At 37.5% G+C, this 24,110-nt stretch overlaps 3 protein-coding genes across 8 annotated transcripts in view; 2 read left to right on the top strand and 1 right to left on the bottom strand.

Annotated features, from left to right (window-relative positions):
• The first annotated feature begins 3,417 nt into the window (after positions 1 to 3,417).
• On the top strand, positions 3,418 to 10,379 carry LOC121873248 (EF-hand calcium-binding domain-containing protein 7-like). The gene is made up of 2 exons (XM_042376660.1): positions 3,418 to 5,551; positions 10,192 to 10,379. Exons 1-2 carry the CDS (start codon positions 3,920 to 3,922, stop codon positions 10,237 to 10,239), a joined length of 1,680 nt encoding a protein of 559 aa, XP_042232594.1. The 5' UTR covers positions 3,418 to 3,919; the 3' UTR covers positions 10,240 to 10,379.
• Positions 10,278 to 10,781, top strand: LOC121873124 (UDP-N-acetylglucosamine transferase subunit ALG13 homolog). The gene has a single exon (XM_042376438.1). The coding sequence runs from the start codon at positions 10,278 to 10,280 to the stop codon at positions 10,779 to 10,781; it is 504 nt and encodes a 167-aa protein (XP_042232372.1).
• Positions 10,782 to 14,748: 3,967 nt separating this feature from the next.
• The window catches only part of LOC121873246 (protein unc-13 homolog 4B-like), a 154,079-nt gene continuing 144,717 nt past the window's right edge, over positions 14,749 to 24,110 (bottom strand). For 3 of the 6 annotated variants that reach the window (XM_042376655.1, XM_042376654.1, XM_042376652.1), the window contains 6 exons: positions 23,105 to 23,216; positions 22,668 to 22,801; positions 21,564 to 21,760; positions 19,571 to 19,767; positions 16,795 to 16,859; positions 14,751 to 14,998 (listed from right to left, as the gene is read on the bottom strand). In XM_042376655.1, the coding sequence (XP_042232589.1) occupies positions 14,978 to 14,998; positions 16,795 to 16,859; positions 19,571 to 19,767; positions 21,564 to 21,760; positions 22,668 to 22,801; positions 23,105 to 23,216 (726 nt within the window). In that variant the 3' untranslated portion in view covers positions 14,751 to 14,977. Of the gene's footprint in view, positions 14,999 to 16,794; positions 16,860 to 19,570; positions 19,768 to 21,563; positions 21,761 to 22,667; positions 22,802 to 23,104; positions 23,217 to 24,110 lie in introns of all 6 variants that reach the window. The other 3 variants (XM_042376657.1, XM_042376658.1, XM_042376656.1) reach the window with 2 other exon arrangements.

Genomic DNA, 24,110 nt, shown 5'->3' with positions numbered 1-24,110 from the left:
CGTTCCTTGATAAGAGGGAGGAGTTTGAAACACTACTAAGAGTACACCAACCAGATATTGTAGGAGTTGTAGAACTGTTGTACAAGAACAGGAGAATCGACCCAGAGGAATGTGAGTTCAGTATTGCTGGATATGACTCATTTACGAACCTAACTCAAGAATCCTGCAGGAGGGGTGTGGTTATCTACGCTAGGCAAGACCTTAGAGCCAGCCAGGCGAGGGTACAGGGAGAGGATGTCTTTGAAGAGTCCAAGTGGTGTAAAATTAAATTAAAGGGAGGGGACTTACTTATCGTCGGGTGTATCTACAGATCCCCGAACTGTGGCCCACTAAATCAAAGGAACTTAAGAACCTTAATAAACAATGCGGCGATGCTCAACCCCAGCCACCTCCTTATCATGGGGGACTTTAACTATGGCGACATCGACTGGAGAAACGAGTCAACCCCGAATGACTTGAATAATCCTGCTACTCTTTTTGTAGAAACTCTGAGAGATAATTTTCTGTTCCAACATGTGAGAGACCCGACACATTACAGAGGGGAGCAAACACCCAAGCCACTTGACCTCATCATAACAAACGAGGAGGGTATGGTGGCCAAACTGGAACACCTTGCCCCAGTTGGCACCAGTCACCATACAGTGTTGTCATTCAGATTTAACTGTTACCTAGTTCAAGATAAGGCCAGGCCAAGGTGCAAATATTACAAGGGAAATTACAATGGGATGAGGGAAGAGATGAGGGGTATCAACTGGCCTGACTTATTAAGGTACAAGAACGCAGACACTACGCTGAATATCATAACTAGTAAAATGACCCATTTGATCGATAAATATATACCCAAGACCAAACCCAGTGCTTCTAGGAATACGAGGGGATCCCTACACATGAACCATGCGGCGGTCGACAAAATTAAGAAGAAAACCCAGAAATTCAAGACGTGGGTTGGGTCAAACGATGAGCAAGACAGGAGGATGTATGCAAGAGCCAGAAACCAAGCAAAGATAGAGTGTAGGAGGGCTGAAAAGGAGTTCCAAAGGCTGGTTGCACGCGAGGTCAAGTCAAACCCAAAGGCGTTTTACCGCTATGCAAAGTCGAAATTGAAAACGCGAGTAGGAGTATCAGACCTGAGGCTTGAAGATGGTAGTTACGCAGATTCTGACCAGGATAAAGCTGAGGCATTGAACAGCTTCTTTTCCTCAGTGTTCACAAGAGAGGATGCAACTAACCTTCCTGCGTTTGAGGACAGACGGTTCGACACAGCACTGACCCACATTGTGTTCACAGAAGAGGGTATTAGAAATAAACTGTCCAGGCTAAAGGTCCATAAGAGTCCTGGACCTGACATGGTGCATCCTAGAGTGCTAAGGGAGCTGTGCAACGAGCTTGCAGAGCCCCTGAAGATTCTGTTTTGTAAATGCCTGGATGAACAAATGGTCCCCAGTGAATGGAAAGTGGCTTATGTGAGTCCTATCTTCAAGAAGGGCGATAGGCACTCCACGAACAACTATAGACCGGTGAGCCTGACCAGCATAATATGTAAAGTACTTGAGAGTATTATCAGAGATGCAGCGATGGAACATCTACTACGAAACAACCTTGTAAAAGATTGCCAACACGGTTTTATGCCGGGGCGCTCTTGCTTGACACAATTGCTCAAGGTATTGGATATTTGGACCCATATTCTAGAACGGGGTGGTAATATCGACAATATTTACCTAGATTTTGCCAAGGCTTTCGACAGTGTACCCCACGAAAGGCTGAAAATCAAACTGGAAGGGTACGGAATTCGGGGAAATGTCCTAGCGTGGATAGAAGACTTTCTACATGACCGCAAGCAATGTGTGGTGATTAATGGCACGAAATCGTCATCTGTACCTGTAACAAGTGGGGTACCGCAGGGTAGTGTATTGGGCCCGCTGTTGTTTGTTTGTTTCATAAATGATATGCCTGACGTTGTACACTCCTCCATACAAATGTTTGCCGATGACGCCAAGTTATTTCGGGAAATTAAGAACCAAGCGGACTGTGAAGAGCTGCAGAAGGACCTCTGTGGGCTCCAGGAATGGTCGAAGGAATGGCTGCTGAGATTCAATGTCACGAAGTGTAAGAGGATGCACCTGGGGCGTACCAACGGTAAGGAGGCGTACCATATGTCCCAACGGGATGAAGAAAATGTACTAGTTGAGACTGTGTGTGAGAAGGACCTAGGTGTGTATGTTGACAATGAGCTGAAGTTCTCGGGCCATTGTGAGAAGAAGGTAAATCAGGCAAATAAATTATTGGGTCTTATAAGAAGGTCGTTCAGATATCTAGACGGTCCGTCCCTCGTGACGATCTTCAGGAGTGAAGTGCTTCCCCATCTGGAGTACTGTCACCCCATCTGGTCCCCGAGATATGCTAGGGACTGTCAGTTGGTTGAAAATGTTCAAAGGAGGGCCACCAAGCTGGTGCCTGCACTTCGGCATCTCAGCTACCCTGCGAGATTGGAGCGCCTGAACTTGCCTAGCTTATACTACAGACGGGCAAGGGGGGACCTAGTTGAGGTTTATAAGCATCTCAGGGGGCACTACTCAGTTGAGTGTCCTTACTTGGAGCTGGCGGACGCTCGCCCCACAAGGGGTCACAGCTCAAGATTGAAGAAGCCGCAAGTCCGGAAAACCGTGAGGGCAAACTTTTTCGGAGTGAGGGTTGTAAACTCTTGGAACAATCTACCAGAAAGTGTTGTGACGGCACCGAGTGTGAGCTCTTTCAAGAGAAGACTTGACCAACACTGGAGCGGGTTCAGGTACATTCAGGAGCCGGTGCATGCCCAGTATTTGCCAACAGTGCGTGACAGAGACGTGACCGATCGCCCGGGCGGCTAGCGAGCCGACCTTTTGGTGAAGAATATAAAGGAAAAGAGTCGTGACCGATCGCCCAAGCGGCTAACAAGCCGATCAGTGGCGAAGAGGATAAAAGTAAAAAAAAGTAATTGAATGGGTTTCCGAAGTGCGATTTTGGTGTTAATGTGTTATGTAAGTACTTAAATAGTTAAACCCCTTAAATTTCATTTATGAGAGAAAAGTATATTTTGGTCGAAAAATTACTAAGGCTTACATTTTCGACAGTTTGGGCCCTCTTAATGACGTCACTCCCAGACGACGAACCTCTTAATGACGTCATAATAAGTATATTTACCATCCACAGAACTTGTTCGAAAGTGCCGCCGACATTTTTTTCTCAATTCAATTTCAATATTTATTCCTTTTTTCTCTTACTTCATTTGCAATTCAAATAAAAACATAAAATAAGTGTTTGTATATAAATTGTATATATATACTATATATATATATTGTTAATATATATATTGAAGTTACTAACTTCTTTATGTTTATTTAAGAGTTGCAGCCAAAGCCAGAGCCGGGTAAACAAACTTGCCCCCGTAGCCGGCATCATTCCTTGAGGTGAGAGAATGACAACAGCAGGGAGCAGGCCAGAGCCACAGAGGCGAGTTAGACTTGATTTCTACCTTGTCTGGAATATCATAGTCGTCTTATCACTCATCGGTATGTTCATCTATCTGATATTCTTTTTCAAATAACAGACAAGCGACCATTACACTAGAGGCAGGTTGACATTGATCTATGAAAAGTATGTTTTGGTGGGTGATGTTATGGTGACACTTGCCAGGTGGAGCTCCACCTAAGCACAGCTGTTCTTGCTTCAACTGTTGCCTATAATCTGTGTGACACATCACTGGGACGAACCTCACATCAACTTAAGTTTTGTACCCAGTCAGTAATTTGAATGACAGTTCACCTGGTATATTAAACTATACTGTACTAATATGAGTACCTCTCTTGCATTGAAAAACTAGTTGAGGTACGGTACCTATATTTACTTATTTATATGAATTAAGTAAAGGCAAATAGAGAAAATGGAAGAGTCAACACAGAAGGAGCTTCATGCAGCATACTTGTGTGTGAAACCCACAGTGGCTGAGGACCTGACAAGTTGTGAAGAATTGAAGCGAGCACTGCAGTATGCAGGTCTTAACCCAACACCTTCTTTCTTGGCTAAATACTGGCAAGAGGGTGAGACTGAAAGCCTTACTTATGAAGTTTTTTGCAGATTAACAGAACAGCTACCAGAAATTGTCATTGATGACATGGAAACATTGTTCATGAAAGTGTTTGGGACAGCAGATGGCAAGGTTGGAGAGAATGATTTTAGAAATATGTTAACATCAGGTGATCATGGTAGAGACCTCAGTGATGCTGATCTTGATTATGTTCTTCAAGAAGCTGGTATTGTTGCAGATGGGGTCGTTGACTGTAGTAGGTTATGCAAGGTGATTCTCCATACTGTTAATGAAATGAAACAACTGAGTTTGCAAAAGCTAGAAGAACGTTCAAACTTCCAGCGGATCAACTCCAAAACATTCACGAGAAAGAAACGGGAGCAGTACTCAAACCCAGACAGCAGCTTAACCCAGGCCTCATCACAACACCCCAGCTTAATATTGGACGGCTGGAATGAAGCTAGTCTAAAGGGATGTTTTTATTTAGACAAGCAGAGTGTTCTTGCTCATCAGTACTGCATGGAGATATCATGTATGGGCCCAACGGTTGTTAAGGTCAGGCCGAAGAATTATATGCAGCAAGAGGCAGGAAGAGGACCTGTAGACACACTGGCATATATTTTCCGTGAATCACCGGAAGGGATGCGTAACTATATTGGTTTCACAGACCAAAAAGATAGTGATGGATCATTCTTCTGGCGAGATACATTAAAAGAAGGACGCTACGTTGTTATACCCTATACAAGTGGATGTCGACTTCAAGAACGAGTGCACGAACCAGAAGGTTACATAGAGCTTGTTGAAAACCAGGGTAAGGTGCAGCTGACTCCTGAGTTCCGATTAGTTCTGGAAGAAGTATTTGATCAGGTAGACCTAGACAGTAATGATCGTCTTAGCCGGCAGGAATTTAACTTGTATAACTGGCGCACTTCAGGGGAGGAAGTTCAAGATGATGAGTGGTCCGTAGTGCAAAATAACTTTGACGTACTGGATGGTGAGTTAACACTTAATGGATTTTTAGCATTACACCAACTTGAAGCAGAGGATAATGGTGGAGACTCGGAGGACCTATGGGTGTCGCTGGAGGCCATGGGATACAATCGACTAGGGAGACAGGATCGGGCGGCACCATTTACAATAAGTGTGCACAGCCATGTTTGTCAACCAAATCTTCAGGTTTCAGGACTTAAAAGTGGTGGACTACTTTTGGACAAAGCAGTTGTGAGATCAATAATGGAAAATGCAGAACCCATCAAGATAAAGAACATGATAGACCTTATAAAATATGAGTATGTCGGGGAACATCGAGCAAGTATTGTGATTCAGAACAAGGCGCACAGCAAAGTGACTGTTCGTGTGGATTGTAGTCGCAGTGCCAATGTGATCACCAACAGGCCCAGTCTGGATTGGACAGTTGATGTAGCTGGAAAGTCTGCCATTATTGCCCACCAGTTGCTGCCAATGAGACTTGGAGAAGATTGGAATGTGGTTTGTTCTGAGTCTTTAGTTAAATAGTTGCTAACAAACATTCTGCATGATTTGCTACTTGCATTATTGGAAGATTTCATTCATGATACTGTACATACCAGGGTAAAGGTAGGGGAGACCGTCAGCACCAGAAGGCCTTTATAGAATTACACCAAATTTTCTGGAGATGTTGTTTGGATGATACCGAGTAGTAAAATTGAAGCGACAACATTGTATTTTTTTTCTTTCTAGTCTATTCTTTGATCATAAATTACTTGTTAATGGGCAGGGCCTAAAAGAAGAGGGAATTATGGGGGTAAAACACTGCAAACACTGATAATATGGCGGGAATTTCACGGGGTGAAGAAAAAACAATATTTACTGTAATTATGGTAACATCTGATCTGTGGTGACCATGTTTTGGTTCACATAGTCTGCTGTATGGGAGCATCCAAGTCTTTGTTTACATATCGGGAAACAAACGACGATCTCATCGGGTGTGTTTATTACGATTTATATTGGATGTTATTTGGATAATAGTAAGAAAATCAAAACAATGCACGGGTTAGGAAGTTAGGTCAGTTTCTAATAGGTGTTGTGCATTCTCACTTCCATTTTCGTGTTCAGCATCATGTAAATAGTAACTCTAAAAATATTGGTTCAATTCCTTAAGTTATTTCTGGTGCTAACGGTCGCCTCCACCTTTATCCATGCCAGTGATAAGAAACCAGAATTTGAGTTGGAGATTTTAAACCAATGACTAACTCTTAAAAACATTTTTAATTCAATCTAATTGTTAAAATATGCATACTGCACAGGTACTTTCCTGATGGTGCAAGTAGTTTATCTTCTTCATTGAAGGCCTAGTATGTTATGTACTGCTATAGCTTTTAAGCTTATTATCATGTAAATTGTTCTCACATTATAGCTTCAAATTATGTTGTGGCATTCCATGTGATGTACAGTCCCCCAAAAATTTATCGTTAGTCACGGGGTCGATGTGATTCAAAGATTTCCGAGCATGTTACTCAACCTGTTTCTACATCCGCGACCTTTCAGCATGAATGAGTATATAGGGGGTCCCCGGGTTACGAACGGCTTCCGTTCCTGAGGACATTCTTAAGTCGAATTTGTACGTAAGTTGGAACACATGCTATGTGAATACCGTAATTACAGAACAATGTAAGCCTAACTCTTTATATATATATATATATATCTAAAATCACTTAATTTAAGAAGAAAAAAAGAAATAGAATGACAAAAAACAGTAAATGAAAGTAAAAAATTAAGTCATCAGGTAAAAAAAACGTAAATTTCAAGTTTAACTCCGTTCGCATCAGCTGGCGTTCGCAAGTCGGGGAGCCCATGTATACATTTTTGAATAATGCATACATTATTAATTAGTGGATTTCTTTTTATAATGAAGTATCTAGTATGCCATATATGGATGACTCCTTCCCCCAATCCTACCCCAACCTCTAAGTGTTGCTGATATGGCCAGCAGACACACCAACTTATGATGATGAACTGGGATCATATCAAAGCATTTCATCTAACGTATCAAATTTAACGACGGAAAATGTTACGACCGGGGGTATACTTTTTTGGTGGGACTGTACATAAATATTGCTCAAGTTTATTTATGCGTGACGTTTTGTTGTGAGCTAATGTTGTGACTATAATATATTTAACAAGATGCATGGTTATTGCTTGAATTTTTCTTAAAGGATGTTTTAAAGTTTCCAAGCTGATAGGTGACTGTTGAACTATTTTTGCTTGCTCAACTTTATAAATACAGCATTAATACTTATTAAAAGATAATATATTTATGTTACAATGAGTTTGATCAAATATTTAGGGTCCAGTTAACTCTAATCACCTTTATCCTTATTGTTACTTTTTAGAATTATTCCCGTGACCTCCAATACTACAGACAGGTTTCAGATGATTTATGTTTGCTAAGACTTAACATACATGAGGCCAATTTGGTCAACAAAATTTAAATATCCTTAAAAAAAGAGTTGTAATGTTGTCAGTAATGCTTGTCATGGAGGCTTGATGTACAGTGGTCCCTCAGTTAACGAGTACAATCCGTTCCAGCAGGTTGCTCGTTAACCGAAAAACTTGTTAACCGAAACCATTGTTTCAATGGGTTTTGGGGTAATTGGTTCCAGCTCACCGAAAATTGCCTAAATTCAACAAAAAAGGTAGAAAAGTGCACTTACTTTGAGGTGTGTATGTAGAAGGCTCCTGGATGATGATGATGATGATGATGATGGGAATTAGAATGGGGGTGGAGAAGAAGGGAGAATTGAAGGCATTGGGGTGGAAGAGAAGTCACCCCATGGCACCATTTCACCCATAAAATTTTAGTTCTCTTGGTGTAATTCAAGATTATTTTCTTTAAATCAACACTGCACTGCATTATATATTGTCAATATGTAAAATAAATTTCAAAATGACCAATAATTTGCTTGGAACACAGAAAAAAGCATTTAGTTGAAGAGAGTCTCAAGCAAGATGTTACCTCCACTGAAAACAGAGAGAGACTAACGCCTGTCTGGTGTGTTAACAGGCTGGATGGCACGCCAGAAACTAGTTTCTTTACCTTCAATTATGTTCAATAATTGTTAAAATAACTAAAAAAGTTAATATTAAACTTTTAAAATTATTGAATAGTATAAACTTCTTGATATTTACTAAAATAGTAAGGAATTTATGCCCTAAAACCGATTACTGTATTGGCGGACTAATACTACAGCTGGTGGACCACCAAATGCAAGCGAAAACATGTTGAAGTCGGCTTGTAAAAAACTCGTTAATCGAGGGATTGCTCGTTAACCGAAGTTATGAATCTTTTGGAAGGTAAATCGTTAACTGAAATCTCGTTAACCGAGGGATCACTGTAATGACAATGGATATAAGCATCCTAACGTTACCTAACTATCTCAGGTTATATTTAGATGGTTCATGTCTGCTTTTGTAAATGGTTTTTCATTTTAACATCCTCAGTACACTACTGTATCTGGAAAGGACTTATAATTTGCCTACATGTTATGCATCTGGCTTGAAAGATGGTCAGTGTTAAAAAAAAATATCAGAAATGGGATTACAAAATCATTTATTTTTTAGGCAACATGAACAAGCTAAATGTATCTTACCCTTACCAGAACTATCTTAGGATTGTTAGGTTAGGTTTAGGCCATTTACTTTAGCATATTATTTAGTTAAATGGCCATATTATGGATATTTATGTAACACAAGTCACCTTGGACCTGGCTTTAGCAAAAATAGCCTCGGCAGGATCTGTAGCTATTTCATAATGAAGAATCAGTTATATTCTGTATTTTTTTTATGGTCTAATAGTATGTGGAATATTTTAATAGTAATATTTAGCAATGATGCAGCTTTAGACAAGACTGATAATGTTACAATTTTGCATTTAGTGTTTTGCCTGTGTTCTTTTGCTGATTTTATTAATTTTTTCAATGAAAATTAGTTTCAGCTCATGCTTGTTGTAAATGGAGATTTACCAATGGAACTTGCTTAACCTTGCATGAAAATATGAAATAGAAAATGACAACGTAATGTATTTTCAATTCTTATTTATTATTTTAGTTTATGCAATTAGAATTGTAAGTTGCTAAACTTGTAGGTGCTAATTTTTTACTAGAGTTTGTAATGTTACCTACTAATATATAAGAATATATAGCCCATTAATAAAGCATAGAAAAATTTCTTTGTGTTTTACTGTATGCTTTATTTTTTAACCTTTGTAGCTTAGAATTCATGTATAATGATCAAAGTGACACTGCATATTCGTGATTTTCTGTTTGTGATGTTATTCTGATTACATTAAATTAATATCTGTTCAGAGAAGTGAGAGCTTCTGTAACATTTCTGTACATGTACCTACATTTTACAAAAGTTAAAAGAGTGTGGTTCATCAGCCTCAAGTTAAAAAGTTTGAAGGCTTCAAAACAGATTGGAATGTAATAAGCATAGAAACTCTTGTTATGCTGTGCCATAAGATCACAACTCTTACGCCCAGAGTTTTAATCACCCTTTCTGTTGACGGGAGTCATCTTGTTTGCAAACAGTTTTAAAAAATTGGAGTCACGACGGACACTGCATTACAGTGCTTGACAGGGATATGTGGCGTAAAATTAACTAATTCTAATGTTATAAGTTAATTTTACTGCCACACTTCCCTGTCAAGTGCTGTAGTGCAGTTTCCCTCGTGACTCAAATTTTTTTTAAAAGTCTGGTTGTACGCACGACGATCCGATCAACAGAAGAGGATGATTAAAACTCCAGGCATAATGCTCTTTATACTGCAAGTAGAGGGGATACCTATTGCTTTGCTCAAATCTATCCTCATTAGTTTATATCTGTACAGAATTCTATCCCAAAAATTTTCATAGCTTTTTTTTATAATCAGGTGTTTCTCAAACATCACCTACAGTATTTGAGATACAGTACTTATTTACCTTCATCTATACTATTCTCAAATCACCTCTTTTTTTTCTCTCTCTTTTTTTTTCTCTCTTTTTTTTTCCTACTCTGATGTTAATGTATGTGTTGGTACATTAGTGGTCAGTGATAGCTACAGTATTATTAAAATATATAAGCACTTACAGCCTGCTCATCCCACATCCCAGGTGTGTGACGCTGTTGCTAAAAACGACTTGGCTGAAGAAGAGGAATAAACAAATCAATCAGTTACAAGTCCCATTTCCTAAGAAACATGAGTGGGAAGACAATATTCGTGACTGTTGGTACTACTCACTTCGATGCTTTAATTCAAGCGATTGTTGAGGAAGAAACATTGGCTATTTTACGAGAAAAAGGCTACACCAGAGTTAACCTTCAGATTGGGCAGGGAAAATTTGTTCCCCCAGAAGGTGAACATTGGGGAATCACATTGACTCATTTTCGACTGAAACCATCTATTGCAATGGATTTTGCTAATGCAGATCTTGTGATAAGTCATGCAGGTTCTGGCTCTTGCCTGGAAGCATTAGGTGCTGGTAAACCTCTGGTGGCAGTGGTGAATGACACACTCATGGCCAACCACCAAACAGAGCTAGCAGAGGAACTTGCCAGTAATGGATTTTGCTATTACTGTTACCCAGCCACACTGCAAGAAATGCTTGCTGACATGGATGTTTCCCTGCTCAGATCCTATGTTCCAGGTCAACCCAAACTCTTAGCACAGTATTTGAATTCTGTCATTAAATTAGCTTCATAGTTCTTGAAACTAGGGGTGAAATTGTAAAACTGTCACCTAATTGTATTTATTAATAAATTGATTTTAGACTTTAATCAGTAAATTGTGTTGATAGAACACAATTTTATTGTGGCTGTTTAGTTTCTTTGTTTTTCATATACAGTACTACATTAAGCATTATATTTATATATGTGCTGTAGGTTATTTTGAATAATAATATTGCCTGCCTGGCTAATTGTATTAGAAAAGTTGGTGATGATAGATGGTACATAGTTATAAAGGTTGTACATTTACCAGATTAAAACTTCATAACTGTAGTGTTTACACTGTCCATACAGTATTTGTGATTTATATAACTTGTATACAGTACAGTAGTGTACTATTATTATCTGCCTTTTCTTATTTTCATTTCTCTATTTTGAATGTAAAAACGTAAGCTTTCCAATGTCCTGTACTTCAGTAAGTTCAAAAATTTTCCAGTTCGTATTTACAGTACAGTAATTAGTAAATTCGAGTACCCGGTATGTACCAGTATTTTTAATGTTTCTTTAAAAATTTGATTTGAATTTTTGTAACTTATATAATAGACTCATGTGCAGTCAACACATCATGGGGTTTTATATACAGGGTTACCAGTATATTCCAAAATGGGTTACAGTACTTGGGAGATGTCATTGACCAATGAGGCAAAAGCTAAGTTTTTTCCCCACCACACCTAACATGTGTGCCCATTCCATTAAGATAAAGAGAGATTGATCCTAATGTCCTACTTTACAACCAAACATGGATCAGATGATTCACATTCCTCCTTCCTCCCATAGGGTGCTGAAGTGGCCTGAAACTGAGTGGGGACTTCCTGTTGCCCAGTTTCTTTTCAGTAGCTACATGGACCATGTGTGTTAGCTTTTTCTAGCTGGTAACGGACACCTCCAAGTGACCTCTTTTTCAGGGCTACATTTTTATTGAAAAGGTAAATGTTTTCTGGATTTCTTGAATTTAGTTCCAGTCACACACATCAGGGCTCCTGGGATTCCAGGGTTGTTAAACCACAGATGTGAATATTTGTGCAAGAGTCTCATAATCAATACTGTACTAGCTTCTAAAGTGAGGTTTCAGGATCTGTCCCTCATTATTCATGTTAAGGGATCTAAATACCTGGTAATTTTTAAGTGTTTAGAACTTTACTTTTGTAGGTAATCTTGGAACTAATGAGCATTAACCCATGTCTATCATAGCTACAACAAAATGCACCTCTGCACGAACAGTGTTTCTTATATAAATGTGTTGGAAAATTTTTATCTCACTGTTGGCAGATTTATAAATTATGCTATAGAAAACTACAGTATGTAGATATATTTTTTAAATTTACAATTCTTGTTATGATATGACAGTGCTTACATACAGAAATGTTGTTTCCTATTCATAATCTGTACATTAAATGACCAAAAGATACATAGTTTGTGAACCAGTTTACTTCTACCTTTGCCTCATTTCTGAATTTAGAAAAGTTTGTAACCACCATAACTTTAATTTTCACTTAAGTTCAACTTGTTTTATGAAAGTTGTCTATTTACTGTATACAGTATATGTAATTACTGTATAAGTACTCCTGAGCATGGTGATTTCGAATATGAGGTCCACGATTCGATTGCGGGATAATTTAGTGGTTGTAATTACGCTTGGAAAATTTAATGACATTTTTCAATGCTAATTTATCTCCAATTATGGGTTTCGTAAGTGCGATTTTGGTGTTAATGTGTTATTCTGTAAGTAATTAATTAGTTAAACCCCTTAAATTTTAATTCTGAGAGAAAAGTATATTTTGGTCGAAAAATTACTAAGGTGCAAGACTTACATTTTCGACATTTTGGGCCCAAAATTAGATTTTGTTGAAAATCACATTATAGGTACTTCTGAGCATGGTGATTTCGAATATGAGGTCCACAAATGGGAATGCAGATGGATTATCCAGAAAGAGCCATGAACCAAAACCTGAGGCAGGTGACTCCTCCAAGAGGGTTGAAGCGATAGGTATAGATGCTTTCGAGGAGGAGAGTTCTCTTAGTGGTGAGGATAATGAGACCCCATGCCCAGGTGAGGAAGGAGCAGATAGCCCTCAGGTGACAGGGCAGTTAATGTGGCTTCCCAGCATATCTCAGGAAGGTTTGGAGCAACTGCAGGAGCAGGACAGTAACATCTCATCGTGCTGAAAGGGCCTAGAAGGGCAGCTCGGAGAAAGTGAATTACAGGAGTTGAGAAAGGGCCAGGATTTTAACAACCTATGGAAACAGAGGGAGATTGCTCATTCGCAACAAACTGGTGTTTAGGAAATAGGGAAGGCCATGCCAGAAGGAGATAAAACAACTAGTTTTGCCAACTACCTTGATTTTGAGTTTTGCGATGTTAGATCAGTACCCATTACTCACGAAATTCAAAATCCTACTGTATACTTTCATTCTTCACTTCATTTTCAGTTACCCTCTTCCACTTTTATTTCCATGTTTTTTTTACATCATTCACATTATACACCCATTAATTATTTTAACAAACATTCTTTGACATGCCCAAACATTTTAAACCTATATCCTCACTTTTTTAACCACATCTATATCCCATACCTCCCTTAACTCTTGATGTTTCTCTATTCATTCTCCACATTTCTTTAGTAGGTTGCTCTCTCATTCATTGTTATAAAATAGGCATACCTCTTAAGAGTGCCTTTTCATTATAATGCTCATTGTTCTCTAAGCCATGTGTTTAACCAGAATGTGCAGTGATTACACCTCACTCATCAACTCCATCTTCCCTGCCAGTTATGAACAATTCCCTCTCTCTCAGATATGTGTATATTTCACAGTGGTATTATATCTTTTTAGCTTTTTTTCTTTTTTACCATGTCTGGTAAAAGACCTGCAAGTGATTTGGTGGTAATGTGGCCAGGCAGTCAAGGAAAAGCATCAGTCTGGATGTAAATATGCAGGTCATTGCACGTGGGGAAGCAAGTGAGTGTCTGGTTAAAATTGTTTTTTTTAGCTACAGTTTCTCTACCTGAACCATTAGAACAATTGTCAAGAATATAGATAAGATAGGGCTTCTACCCAATCTACTCCTCCATTAACAGCAGCTGCTGCCATGTAGGAGGGGGATTGTGTTAGGAGCAACAGCAGTTGACGGTCAGACTGAGAGCACTGGTAAGTACATACCTACACTGTATACTGGAGTTTAGGGCACATAAAATGACTCCCAAATTTTCACTTTAAAATTTAAGCTTTATGCTATACAATACTTGTATAGGTATAAAATATGAACCTTAGTCATATGGTGTATGTTGTGACCATGGATGACCTAAAGGAAACTGTCAATTGCTACAGAAGAAAATGTCTTTCTTAATTCAAGAATAGTGTAAGTTGGGTCAAGTAATAGCAGTTTCCTATTCAATTTTTTTTATAAAGATAAAGTAAAGATACCACACTGGTGTGTGCACCCGATAGTCTGAGCACTTGATAGACAATAATAATGCAATGCAGTACTGGACTTAAACCAAGACAAACTGTTCCCAGATGACTCCATTATAAAATAATGTACAGTACAGTATGTTGAGTGTATTGTATATGATAATGAATTATTATTTTGTAGTAGGAATCCTACCAAGTTACTATTCAGAGGGGCTGAAGCAGCAGCCATCCCCCTCATTATCACTCGAAAGTGTTTATGCAGTACTAAAAGGAATTCTTCAATTTCATTCATTTTTTCAACAGATGTTCTTTGGATGATAGTTAGAGATAAAAGTGATACGGCTACTTTTTATTTTAATAAAGTTTTTTTCTCTTTATTTATTGTACATGCATACATCTACAATATAAATAATAATCTCTAGAGATATGCACAGGGTGTGTGTATATATATATATATATATATATATATATATATATATATATATATATATATATATATATATATATATATATATATATATATATATATATATATATATATATATATATATATATATATAATGTTAATATCACAAAAATACATAATTCTTCACAATCGTGAAGAACAATGAAGCACAGCCCTAATTGTCAATTTCTTGTGTGACTCATGGAAGTTCATGGAGCATTGCACTCAGGTCTACAACTGGATAACCAATGGTTTCCAGTGCCAACACAATCTTTGGTTGATGAGCAGTTTACCAGTTTAGTATACTGGTTCTCCTTTCATGATCTGGTCGGTATTTTCTGAAAGTAAAAAAAAAAAAAAATTGTCACCAAGATACTGTATGCTACAGACTGTCAACCAATTGAAAATGTCCAAAGGAAGGCCACCAGATGGGTACCTGCACTATGGTTCCTCAGTTACCCAGAGAGATTATAATGCCTGCAAGTTTCAGTTTATACCACTATAGACAAGCAAGGGGGTACTTAAATGAAGTTTATAAACATCTCAGAGGACACTGCTCGGTCAGTGTCTCGGCCACCTAAGTTGTGAGTTGCATTATTGTTAAACTCCTATTTTCAGGTAGCTATGCAAATTTTCTTTATTTTATTTTTACTCTCTTACATGCACACACACAATCATCCATACAGAATTTGCAAAAAAAAATAAAAATAATTATCATATGTCAAAAACATTTATTACGTGTGGGACCTAGCACAAGAGAGTACGACAGGGAGGGAGTGGCATTCTCTAATGGCTCTGCTGTCTTGTGTTAGAGTTCTCCTTGTACAGTAATGTTTTCCTTTCATTATTATCAATGTTTTCACATTTTCAAGACTCTCCACAAAATTTGTATATTAGGTCAGAGACTAGAATAGTTTTTGACAAACTTATCCTGCCCTAAAATTTTTGGCAGTTTTGGTCCAAAATTGGATTGTGTTGAAAATCTTGGTATAGGTACTCCTATTCATGATGATTACAAATCTATGGTTCACGTTTTGATTAAGGATAATTAGTGGTCATAATGACACTGAGTTTCCAAGGTTCGATTTTTTTTTTTTTTATTCTGGAAGTACTACTTTATTATTTAAACCCATTAAATTCCAATTCCGAGAGAAAAGTATATTTTGGTTGAAAAATTACAAAGGTAAGGCTTACCATACTTTACGGAATATAAGGCGCATGGCCATACAAGACACACACACCCCATTTTAGCAGGGGGTATTTAGGAAAAAACCAGTAAATTAAAGCCAAATGAAAGTTTAACAGTCACCATTTACATATACAGTACTGTACATCTGTACTCCATGTTCACCATAGCAATAGTGAGCTACCTCCGCCAATCCCCTAGCTATGATCCCCCCTCTCCCCAACTGCCCAGCCATCCTCCCACTCCCCCACTAAGCTAGCTAATTCGTGTGCAAAGAAATGTTTTTGCCCTTAGGACAATAATTTCTTTTACCTTTTTCACAATACGTACATACATCTACCTGAAAATACAAAAGTGACGAGTGGCTACAATGCCATCAGCGATGTTAACAGATATTAATGTGAAAAGAAAGTTATCTATAAATCTTCATTTGTATCAATGTATTTGTAGATTGAAAAATAAATGTTGCAGGTATGGCATTATTAGATAGTAATGCTTATAAGAATTCAGATATGGTTACAGCTTAGTTACCTCTGAAGAGTTGGGTGCCTGCTGTACGGATGTTAATCATCTCGGGTTATCGTCAGTAATACTGTACAGTACAGAGTAGTTATAAATTGACCTTTTATATTTACAATAATTTTTTTTTCAATAATACTAATGTTTGAGTAAGCAATATTTTTTTTTTAATTCTGAAGTTGGGTTAGGTAGAATTTAGCCTACTGGAGACAGCAACAGGGAGATTCATTAGCTTGGGGGAGACTGCAGCTTCACATATTGGACGTAGGCTGATTTTTTAGCCATTTTCCAGACAAGAAGTGAGTCTTATATGCCATAAATACGGTACCTAAATCGCAATGCGGCCCATGACAGAAAAAGTTGCCCATGCCTGCTGTATGTTATTATATTCAGTATACCCTACTGTATAACAAAAGTAGCATACAGTACCTGCAGAAAATTGACAGCTCTTTTGTCCCGTGTCCTGAACTGGAGTGCTTTTATGGACGTGTAATCTGAAAGATTAATTTAAAAAATTTAATTTTAAAAGAAATTTGTTATTCTTGTATAATTCCAATAACACTCCTTAAAACCTATTAAAGTAAATAAGTTATTACATTTAGTAAGCATGACAAACTAGAGGAGGAGACTCTGAATAAGTAAATTGTGGACGTATTTTTACTTGTTACAGTACTTAGTAATTTTTTAATTATTAATTCAGAAAAATTCAAGAAGTTCAAATAATGATATAATCTACTTCAGTTGTGCTGCTAAATTTAGTTATACTGTAATTAGGTATTTAGTAAATTGTAAAGGATTGAAACATTTTTTTTTTTAATAAAAGACAATTCTGAACTTTAGAAGGAAAATGAAAATATAAATGAGTAATTAATAAAAAAAAACTATCTGTAATACCTCATTCCCCTAGGGACCCCCCCCCTAAGAGGAGATAATCACAACTAAAGAACTTAAGGCCACCCTACCAATAAATATATTTTCCCCTTAATTGCTCTCCCATTGGCAAGTTGTTTTATGTTCCCCCCTCCATGATACAGGTAATCTCCCTCTATGCAATATACTTGCAACACTACCTCTTTATACCACCTTTTAATCATATCCTTTTCATGCATCCTTACCATAACTTATCTCCTGTATCACTTGGCAATTCACTTAAACTACCTCCCCCCATCTATTCCAAAACTACTACAGGTTGTACCTCTCCAGTCCGGCAACCTCGGGACCTGACCGGTGCCGGACCATGGAAATTCACCCTTTTCCTGGATAGATAGTGACTTGTGCTTATGCTTGGAAGCACTAGCACCACTTTCTCTGCATCATGGTCTCTTTTAAGACATATTGAAGGGTTAAATGTCGTATAGTAGCTTCTCAAATTTCGCGAGTTTTTAATTCAACGTATTTTATTGGAACACAAAAAAAAATAGAAATTTTGACGGCAGAAACTTGAATTTCGGCGGGTTTGAACGGCCCGCCAACGTGCAGACGACGTGCATAATCGTGTAAACAGTGTCATTTCTCTTATGTACAAAAGATTCATTATTGTTTATTACTGAATGTCTTTTTTATTGAATTAATGTTTATGTGTGCAAAATGAGCAATACAATTCATTAATAATACGTAGAATATTAAAACACTCGAGGAAATGACACAGCATTGTTTTCGTTGATTACAAAACCAGTGACTGACTGGTTCTACATATAAAACTGAAGAAAATAAGACTTTGGTTGTAGCTGTAGTAAAATTAATATGGTTGTTTTAAGTAATTTTATTTAATGTTAATAAATGTTACAATAGAAGTAGCTAACGATAATGGTAAAGAAAAAAGAGAGATCGCGTATGTAAGTGCGCACACGTGAAAACATATCGTCATTACTTTACATAAGAATATGAAAGCAACATTTATTTACTGTTCATATATATTTTAATTCATGTTTCTTTATTTGTTTTTATTGAATTAATGTTTGTGTGTGCAAAATTAACAATACAATTTATTAATAATATGTGGAATATTAGAGGAGACAAGAAGACGAGACGGCTGATGGCATTGTTTATGTTAAAGCTTACAAAACCAGTGACTGATTAGTTCTACATATAAAACTGAAGAAAATAAGACCCTGATTGTAGCTGTAGTAAAATTAATGTAAAAAAAATAATATGGTTGTTTGAAGTACCTGTAATGTTATTTAATGTTAATAAATGGAACAATTTAAGTAGCTAACCATTAATGGTAAAAAAAAGTGAGACTGCTCGTATGTAAGTGCGCACATGTGAAAACATATCGTCATTACTCTACATAAGAATATGAAAGCAACACTTATTTACTGCTCATATATATTGAAGGGTTAAATATTGTACTCTGTATAGACAAGCTGAGAGAGAGAGAGCAGCCGAACTGCCGGATGTAAACAAACCTTAATTTCCCGCAGCTTTGTTGTAGTTTTTTTTACGGGGATTAGCCCACCCGGGCATAGGTCACTGATCCACATTGGGGCCTGAGGGGCAAAAATTTAATACTCCTGTAATAATAATAATTCAGATAAGTAAAAAAAAAAAAAAAAAAGTTGCCTATCTACCTATTGGACAAACTAAAATCGTTCTGGACCACGGGAGTTTCCGGACCACAGAATGTCAGACTAGAGAGGTACAACCTGTATATGCTTCAAAATCTCACCCTTTAAATTCTGTTGACCTCAAAGTCAGTCCATGAGTAATTCACACATGTAACACTAATTTTAGAGCAGTACTTCACTCCATCCTACGTTTCACATCCATATTGTCAAGGTAGGAAATGTTATATTATCTCCCAGTTCCTTCATTACGTCTAGCTTACATTTCTTTTTTTCAGTTAGTATATCATACTTCAGTTCTCCAATCACCCTCCTCCCATGATGCTGACTGTAGTTACTCAAAAAATTATCTATACAAAATTGTGTTGAGAAAATATGACACACCGGATGAAGGATTTTGTTAACCCCACCAAGACAACAGGAGTCACAGTGTTCATTCTGAAATCCCCCACAGTGATATACAGTACTTGTAACTGATAAATGTAATGTGATATGACCAAACCAATACATTTTAAATACTGAATACTGATGGAGACAGATATAATTAATTTAAACCAAGTGTGTGTGTGTTTAAAGACAAATTAAAATATTTAAGAAAAGCTTTTCATTGTCCATAGTTTCCAAATTAAGATGCTACTCACCATCTCCAGCTTTTGGCATATTCATGTTGAGAACCTTATTTTGGACAGGACTGGCCATTGAAGTATCCACAGAAGGCAGTCCATCAAGGGGAATAACCGTTTCACCTATTGCCTCCCCACTTTGGAAAATTTGATGATTCTTCAGGATAAATAGAAGATGGCCAGACTTCACCCCATGATCAGTTGGGCTAATGGGACTGTTAATATAATTAATTTTAATAACATTAACTAATGTATGATATTGTTTGCTTCAAAAAGTTGTTAGTGCTTGTGCTGTTATGTGAATGATGGTACCGTTAGTGTGAAAGAAGTGTTGGTGAGGGAGTAAGTAAGCCTTACAACTTTCCTAAGTTGTGGTAAATACAGGTAGGAGAATACAGTGCAGTACGTTAGAAACTGTTACAGAAAATCATGTATATTGAATTATACCATTCCTAAAAATGAAATAAGTAAGCATTACAGGTAGTAAAAATATGCATTATACAGTATTAGCATATTTTCGTTATAACATAAAAATTATGAAAATAATGAAAAACAATTTAATTTGGGGATTTTTCTTCATAAATCAAAGCATGGGCCTAAAAACATTGTAACTTTCAATTTTTATAAACAAAATCTCTGTAAATTAGGGACTGTTTGCATTAGGTGACACTACATGGGTTACTTGGCAGGGCCATCACTAGCTACCAAAATGATTCTTTACTTTTACTTTTATCCTCTTCACTGATCGGCTCGTTAGCCGATTGGGCGATCGGTCACGTCTCTGGTACACACTGTTGGCAAGTACTGGGCATGCACCGGCTCCTGAATGCATCTGAACCTGCTCCAGTGTTGGTCAAGTCTGGTTGTCATTTTAGACCCATTTGGGGTCTTTTCTGCACTAGTTTTCAAAGGATGCACTACATATATAAATGTTGATAGAAAGATGAAGGTAGCTGGTCACTGGTGATCTAACAACTTTTCCATCATAAAAATATGTAAACCTCACCAATACAAGACTGATGTTCAATGTCTCACTTCACTGATCTTAATTTGGTTTGGGGCCCAGCAGAAAACATTTGGGGCATGTCCCCCACGTATCAGTACCTAACGATGCCCCTTTCAGTAGAGAATATTTGAAAAAATAAATGAAATAGAATTAGAGTGTGTTTATGAGTTAAATAGGGTTAAAGATGCATGAAGGAGTGTTTGGTACCATACAGGGATGCATGGGGTAATGGATCCTGTACAAGGATGTTGATACATTGAGGAGTGTTAAAAGATGTACAGAATTAGGGGTGCATGATGGCATGTTTTTTTTTTATGTTTTACAAGGGTGGGAATAGCTTGAAGAAAGTAAACTGCTGGAAAGGGGTATGTGAAAGTGTTTTGGTATTGCAAAAGGATGGTGACACAAGAGGAAGTCAGCAAATTTCAACACTTTGACATAGGGAGATGGATCATTGGATGTACAGTACTATATATTGACACTCAATGATTGATGGTACATGCATATTGATTAAATAAACAGTGAGATTCCATAAAAAAAAAAAAAACCATATACAGGCAGTCCCCAACTTACGACTGGGTTAGGGACCCAAATCCAGGTCGTAAGTCGAAAATGCAAAAATAATACATAGAAAATCTAAAATGGGTGTCTCTTTTTCTTCTCAGCACCACAAAGCTCTCACTTTTAAGCTTGCCAGCCATTTTAAAGGGAATTTAAAAAAAAAAAATTTCAGTACACAGCGCAATCACTAACGTCGGGACTCAAAAATACGTAATTTGAAAACATTTTCGTACGACTGGGGCAGTCATATGTCCAGGTGGTCGTAAGTCGCGGAGTACGTGTAGTGTGTGTATACAGTATGTTTGTACTTAATTTATAAAAATCAATGTTTTTTTTAATATAGCTAATTAGAAATTCATACCTTAATTTTCTCAATATTAGGTGGAAATGACAATGTATAAAGTATCTCAACATATACTGTACGAGTTAAAGAAGCATACATACAACTCAAATTTTTCTTGAAATACTGGAGCATCACTTCTTTTTTGATTTTTTGTCTTGGGGCTGGAAATATTAGGGAACCACTCACTCGGCACTAACTTGATCTGGACAAATGTATCAGGAAGCTTTCCTGAAGGTTTGCAAATATTTCTGGCCATGACAACTTCTACGATGAGCTTGCCAGTCCTTTTAAAGAAAGCCTGAAGAAATTTACAATACTGTATTAGATTTTCTCATTAAAGCCTAGCTACTGATTATGAAATTTAACTAAAATATAGCACATTTTAATTACAGCACATATATACTGTACTGTAAAATACCACTGTGGCAATGTCAGGTGAAACTTAAAATTTTCAGTCTTCTACAGTGAATGCCTTTACTTAATGAATATGTGGCAAAATGTCTAAGGTTAGAAAATGTGAAACACTTAATGCAGCAAACATAATCCTGGAGCATCAGATCTAGAATTTTGTATGTACAGTATTCTCTCTTGTGTGAGCTTTACCCACATCCCATCAGCATGTCTGAAGATATTTTCAATTTTAGTGAGTATTATGACCTGCCCTATGACCCCTAAAAGAAAATATAGTGTAGAACTTGATATGTAGTGGGGGTTATATAAGTTTGGTTAAAAACAATTCATCTTTTCTTGAGATAATGTGATCACATGCATTTTTTTAAATCAGATATCATAAAGAAAATAGTTTTGAAATTTTAATAAAGTACCAGTTATATAAATATGGTCAACATTTATTCATCTTGTCTTCTTCAATGTCCTTCTCTCTCCAACATTCAAATTTCCATCCCTTTAGCATCTTGCTTGTACCTTCATCTTCAATCCTCCCCCCCACCCCCCCCCCCATAATCCTCTACCTCACTGGCATCATTCTGTTTAAATCTGTCCCTTTTGGGGGGGGGGGGGGGCCTACTACTTCCTGCTGACTACCACCAAGACTACATCTTCACCCTCTTCTCTTACTCCTGTACAGTAAGTTCAACTTTACACACCTACTTACATGGACAGTAAGTCCAGCTGAATATACTCGTCCTTACAGCTCAGGTGTACATTCTCATTCACTTGTACAATTAATTCAGCTGAACACTCACCTGTACAATCAGTTCAGCTGTATATGAGGAGTGGGCTCTTTGCAACTCTTCGTATCTTTCCTTGTAATACTTTGCTATGAGGGATTCTGTTGGCATCTTCAAATTGCAGAGAGTTTTTTGAAGTGACTGGTACTCTATAAAGACAAGTAGTGTAATGTACATTTCAAAATCAATATAAGTGCAATACCTTTGAAATCTAATCACCTGCAATTATAACCTGTAATTAATATAAATAGAAGTTTGGTAATCATTTACACTCTTCTAAGGTGGAAATGACAGTGGGAGAATGGTGCAAGACATACATAAATGACAAGAAAAAAAGCTCAGACAACAAGTATAAATAATCCACATATACATCTATGACTTCACAAATCAGTTTTTCAATGAAATTTATTTACAAACTAATTGTCAACGACCACTTTTCTCCGAAAACTAACCAGTACAATGAGCTTCCTGGGGGTCAAGTCCTCTGCGATCAGTGGGGGTGAAAAAGTACCATGTACGCTCTAAGACCTTGCAGACGTTTTTGAAGTACTCTGCATTCCGTTTCTAGAATTTATGAAAAAATAATCATGAAATCTGATAATTAAATGAAAAATTATACTGTATAGAAAAATTTATGATACTACTACATGACCTACATCCATAAATATAATTCTTGAAACGATCACACTAATACAGTAAATTAAAAAAATTCACTTCTTCAACCTTGGCTATTTGAAACCTGTGTGTTATTCAGCATAAACCAGCTTGCAATAATTTGCCCTCACAGTTTTCTGGACTTGCGGCTTCTTCAATCTTGAGCTGTGACCCCTTGTGGGGTGAGCGTCCGCCAGTTCCAAGTAAGGACACTCGACTAAGTAGTGCCCCTTGAGATGCTTATACACCTCAATTAGGTCGCCCCTTGCCCGTCTGTAGTATAAGCTAGGCAAGTTCAGGCGCTCCAATCTCTCAGGGTAGTTGAGGTGCCGAAGTGCAAGCACCAGTCTGGTGGCCATCCTTTTAAACATTTTCAACCAACTGACAGTCCCTAGCATATCTCGGGGACCAGACGGGGTGACAGTACTCCAGATGGGGAAGCACTTTTTTCTTGAAGATTGTTATGAGGGACAGACCGTCTAGATATCTGAACGACCCTCTTATAAGACCCAATAATTTATTTGCCCGATTTACTTTCCTCTCGTGGCCGGAAAACTTCAGCTCATTGTCAACATAGACACCTAGGTCCTTCTCACATTGTCTCAAATAGTGCAGTTTCTTCACCCAGTTGGGACATATGATACGCCTCCTTACTGTAGGTACGCCCCAGGTGCATCCACTTACACTTCGCGACATTGAATCTCAGCAGCCACTTCTTTGACCATTCTTGGAGCTCACAGAGATCCTTCTGCAGCTCTTTACAGTCTGCTTGGTTCTCAATTTCCTGAAAAAACTTGGTGTCAT

The sequence above is a fragment of the Homarus americanus genome, unplaced genomic scaffold (genome assembly GCF_018991925.1).
Source record: "Homarus americanus isolate GMGI-L3 unplaced genomic scaffold, GMGI_Hamer_2.0 scaffold32929, whole genome shotgun sequence".
In the NCBI taxonomy this organism is placed as follows: domain Eukaryota; kingdom Metazoa; phylum Arthropoda; class Malacostraca; order Decapoda; family Nephropidae; genus Homarus; species Homarus americanus.
Note: the sequence above shows the minus strand (reverse complement) of the source record. Positions and strands in the feature narration are given on the sequence as shown.

Bases quoted from the DNA above. Each gene is read 5' to 3' on its own strand.
- LOC121873248 (XM_042376660.1), top strand. From the start codon at position 3,920: ATGGAAGAGTCAACACAGAAGGAGCTTCATGCAGCATACTTGTGTGTG. The intron at 5,552-10,191 runs GTTTGTTCTGAG...CCCACATCCCAG, and splicing joins TTGGAGAAGATTGGAATGTG to GTGTGTGACGCTGTTGCTAA.
- LOC121873124 (XM_042376438.1), top strand. From the start codon at position 10,278: ATGAGTGGGAAGACAATATTCGTGACTGTTGGTACTACTCACTTCGAT.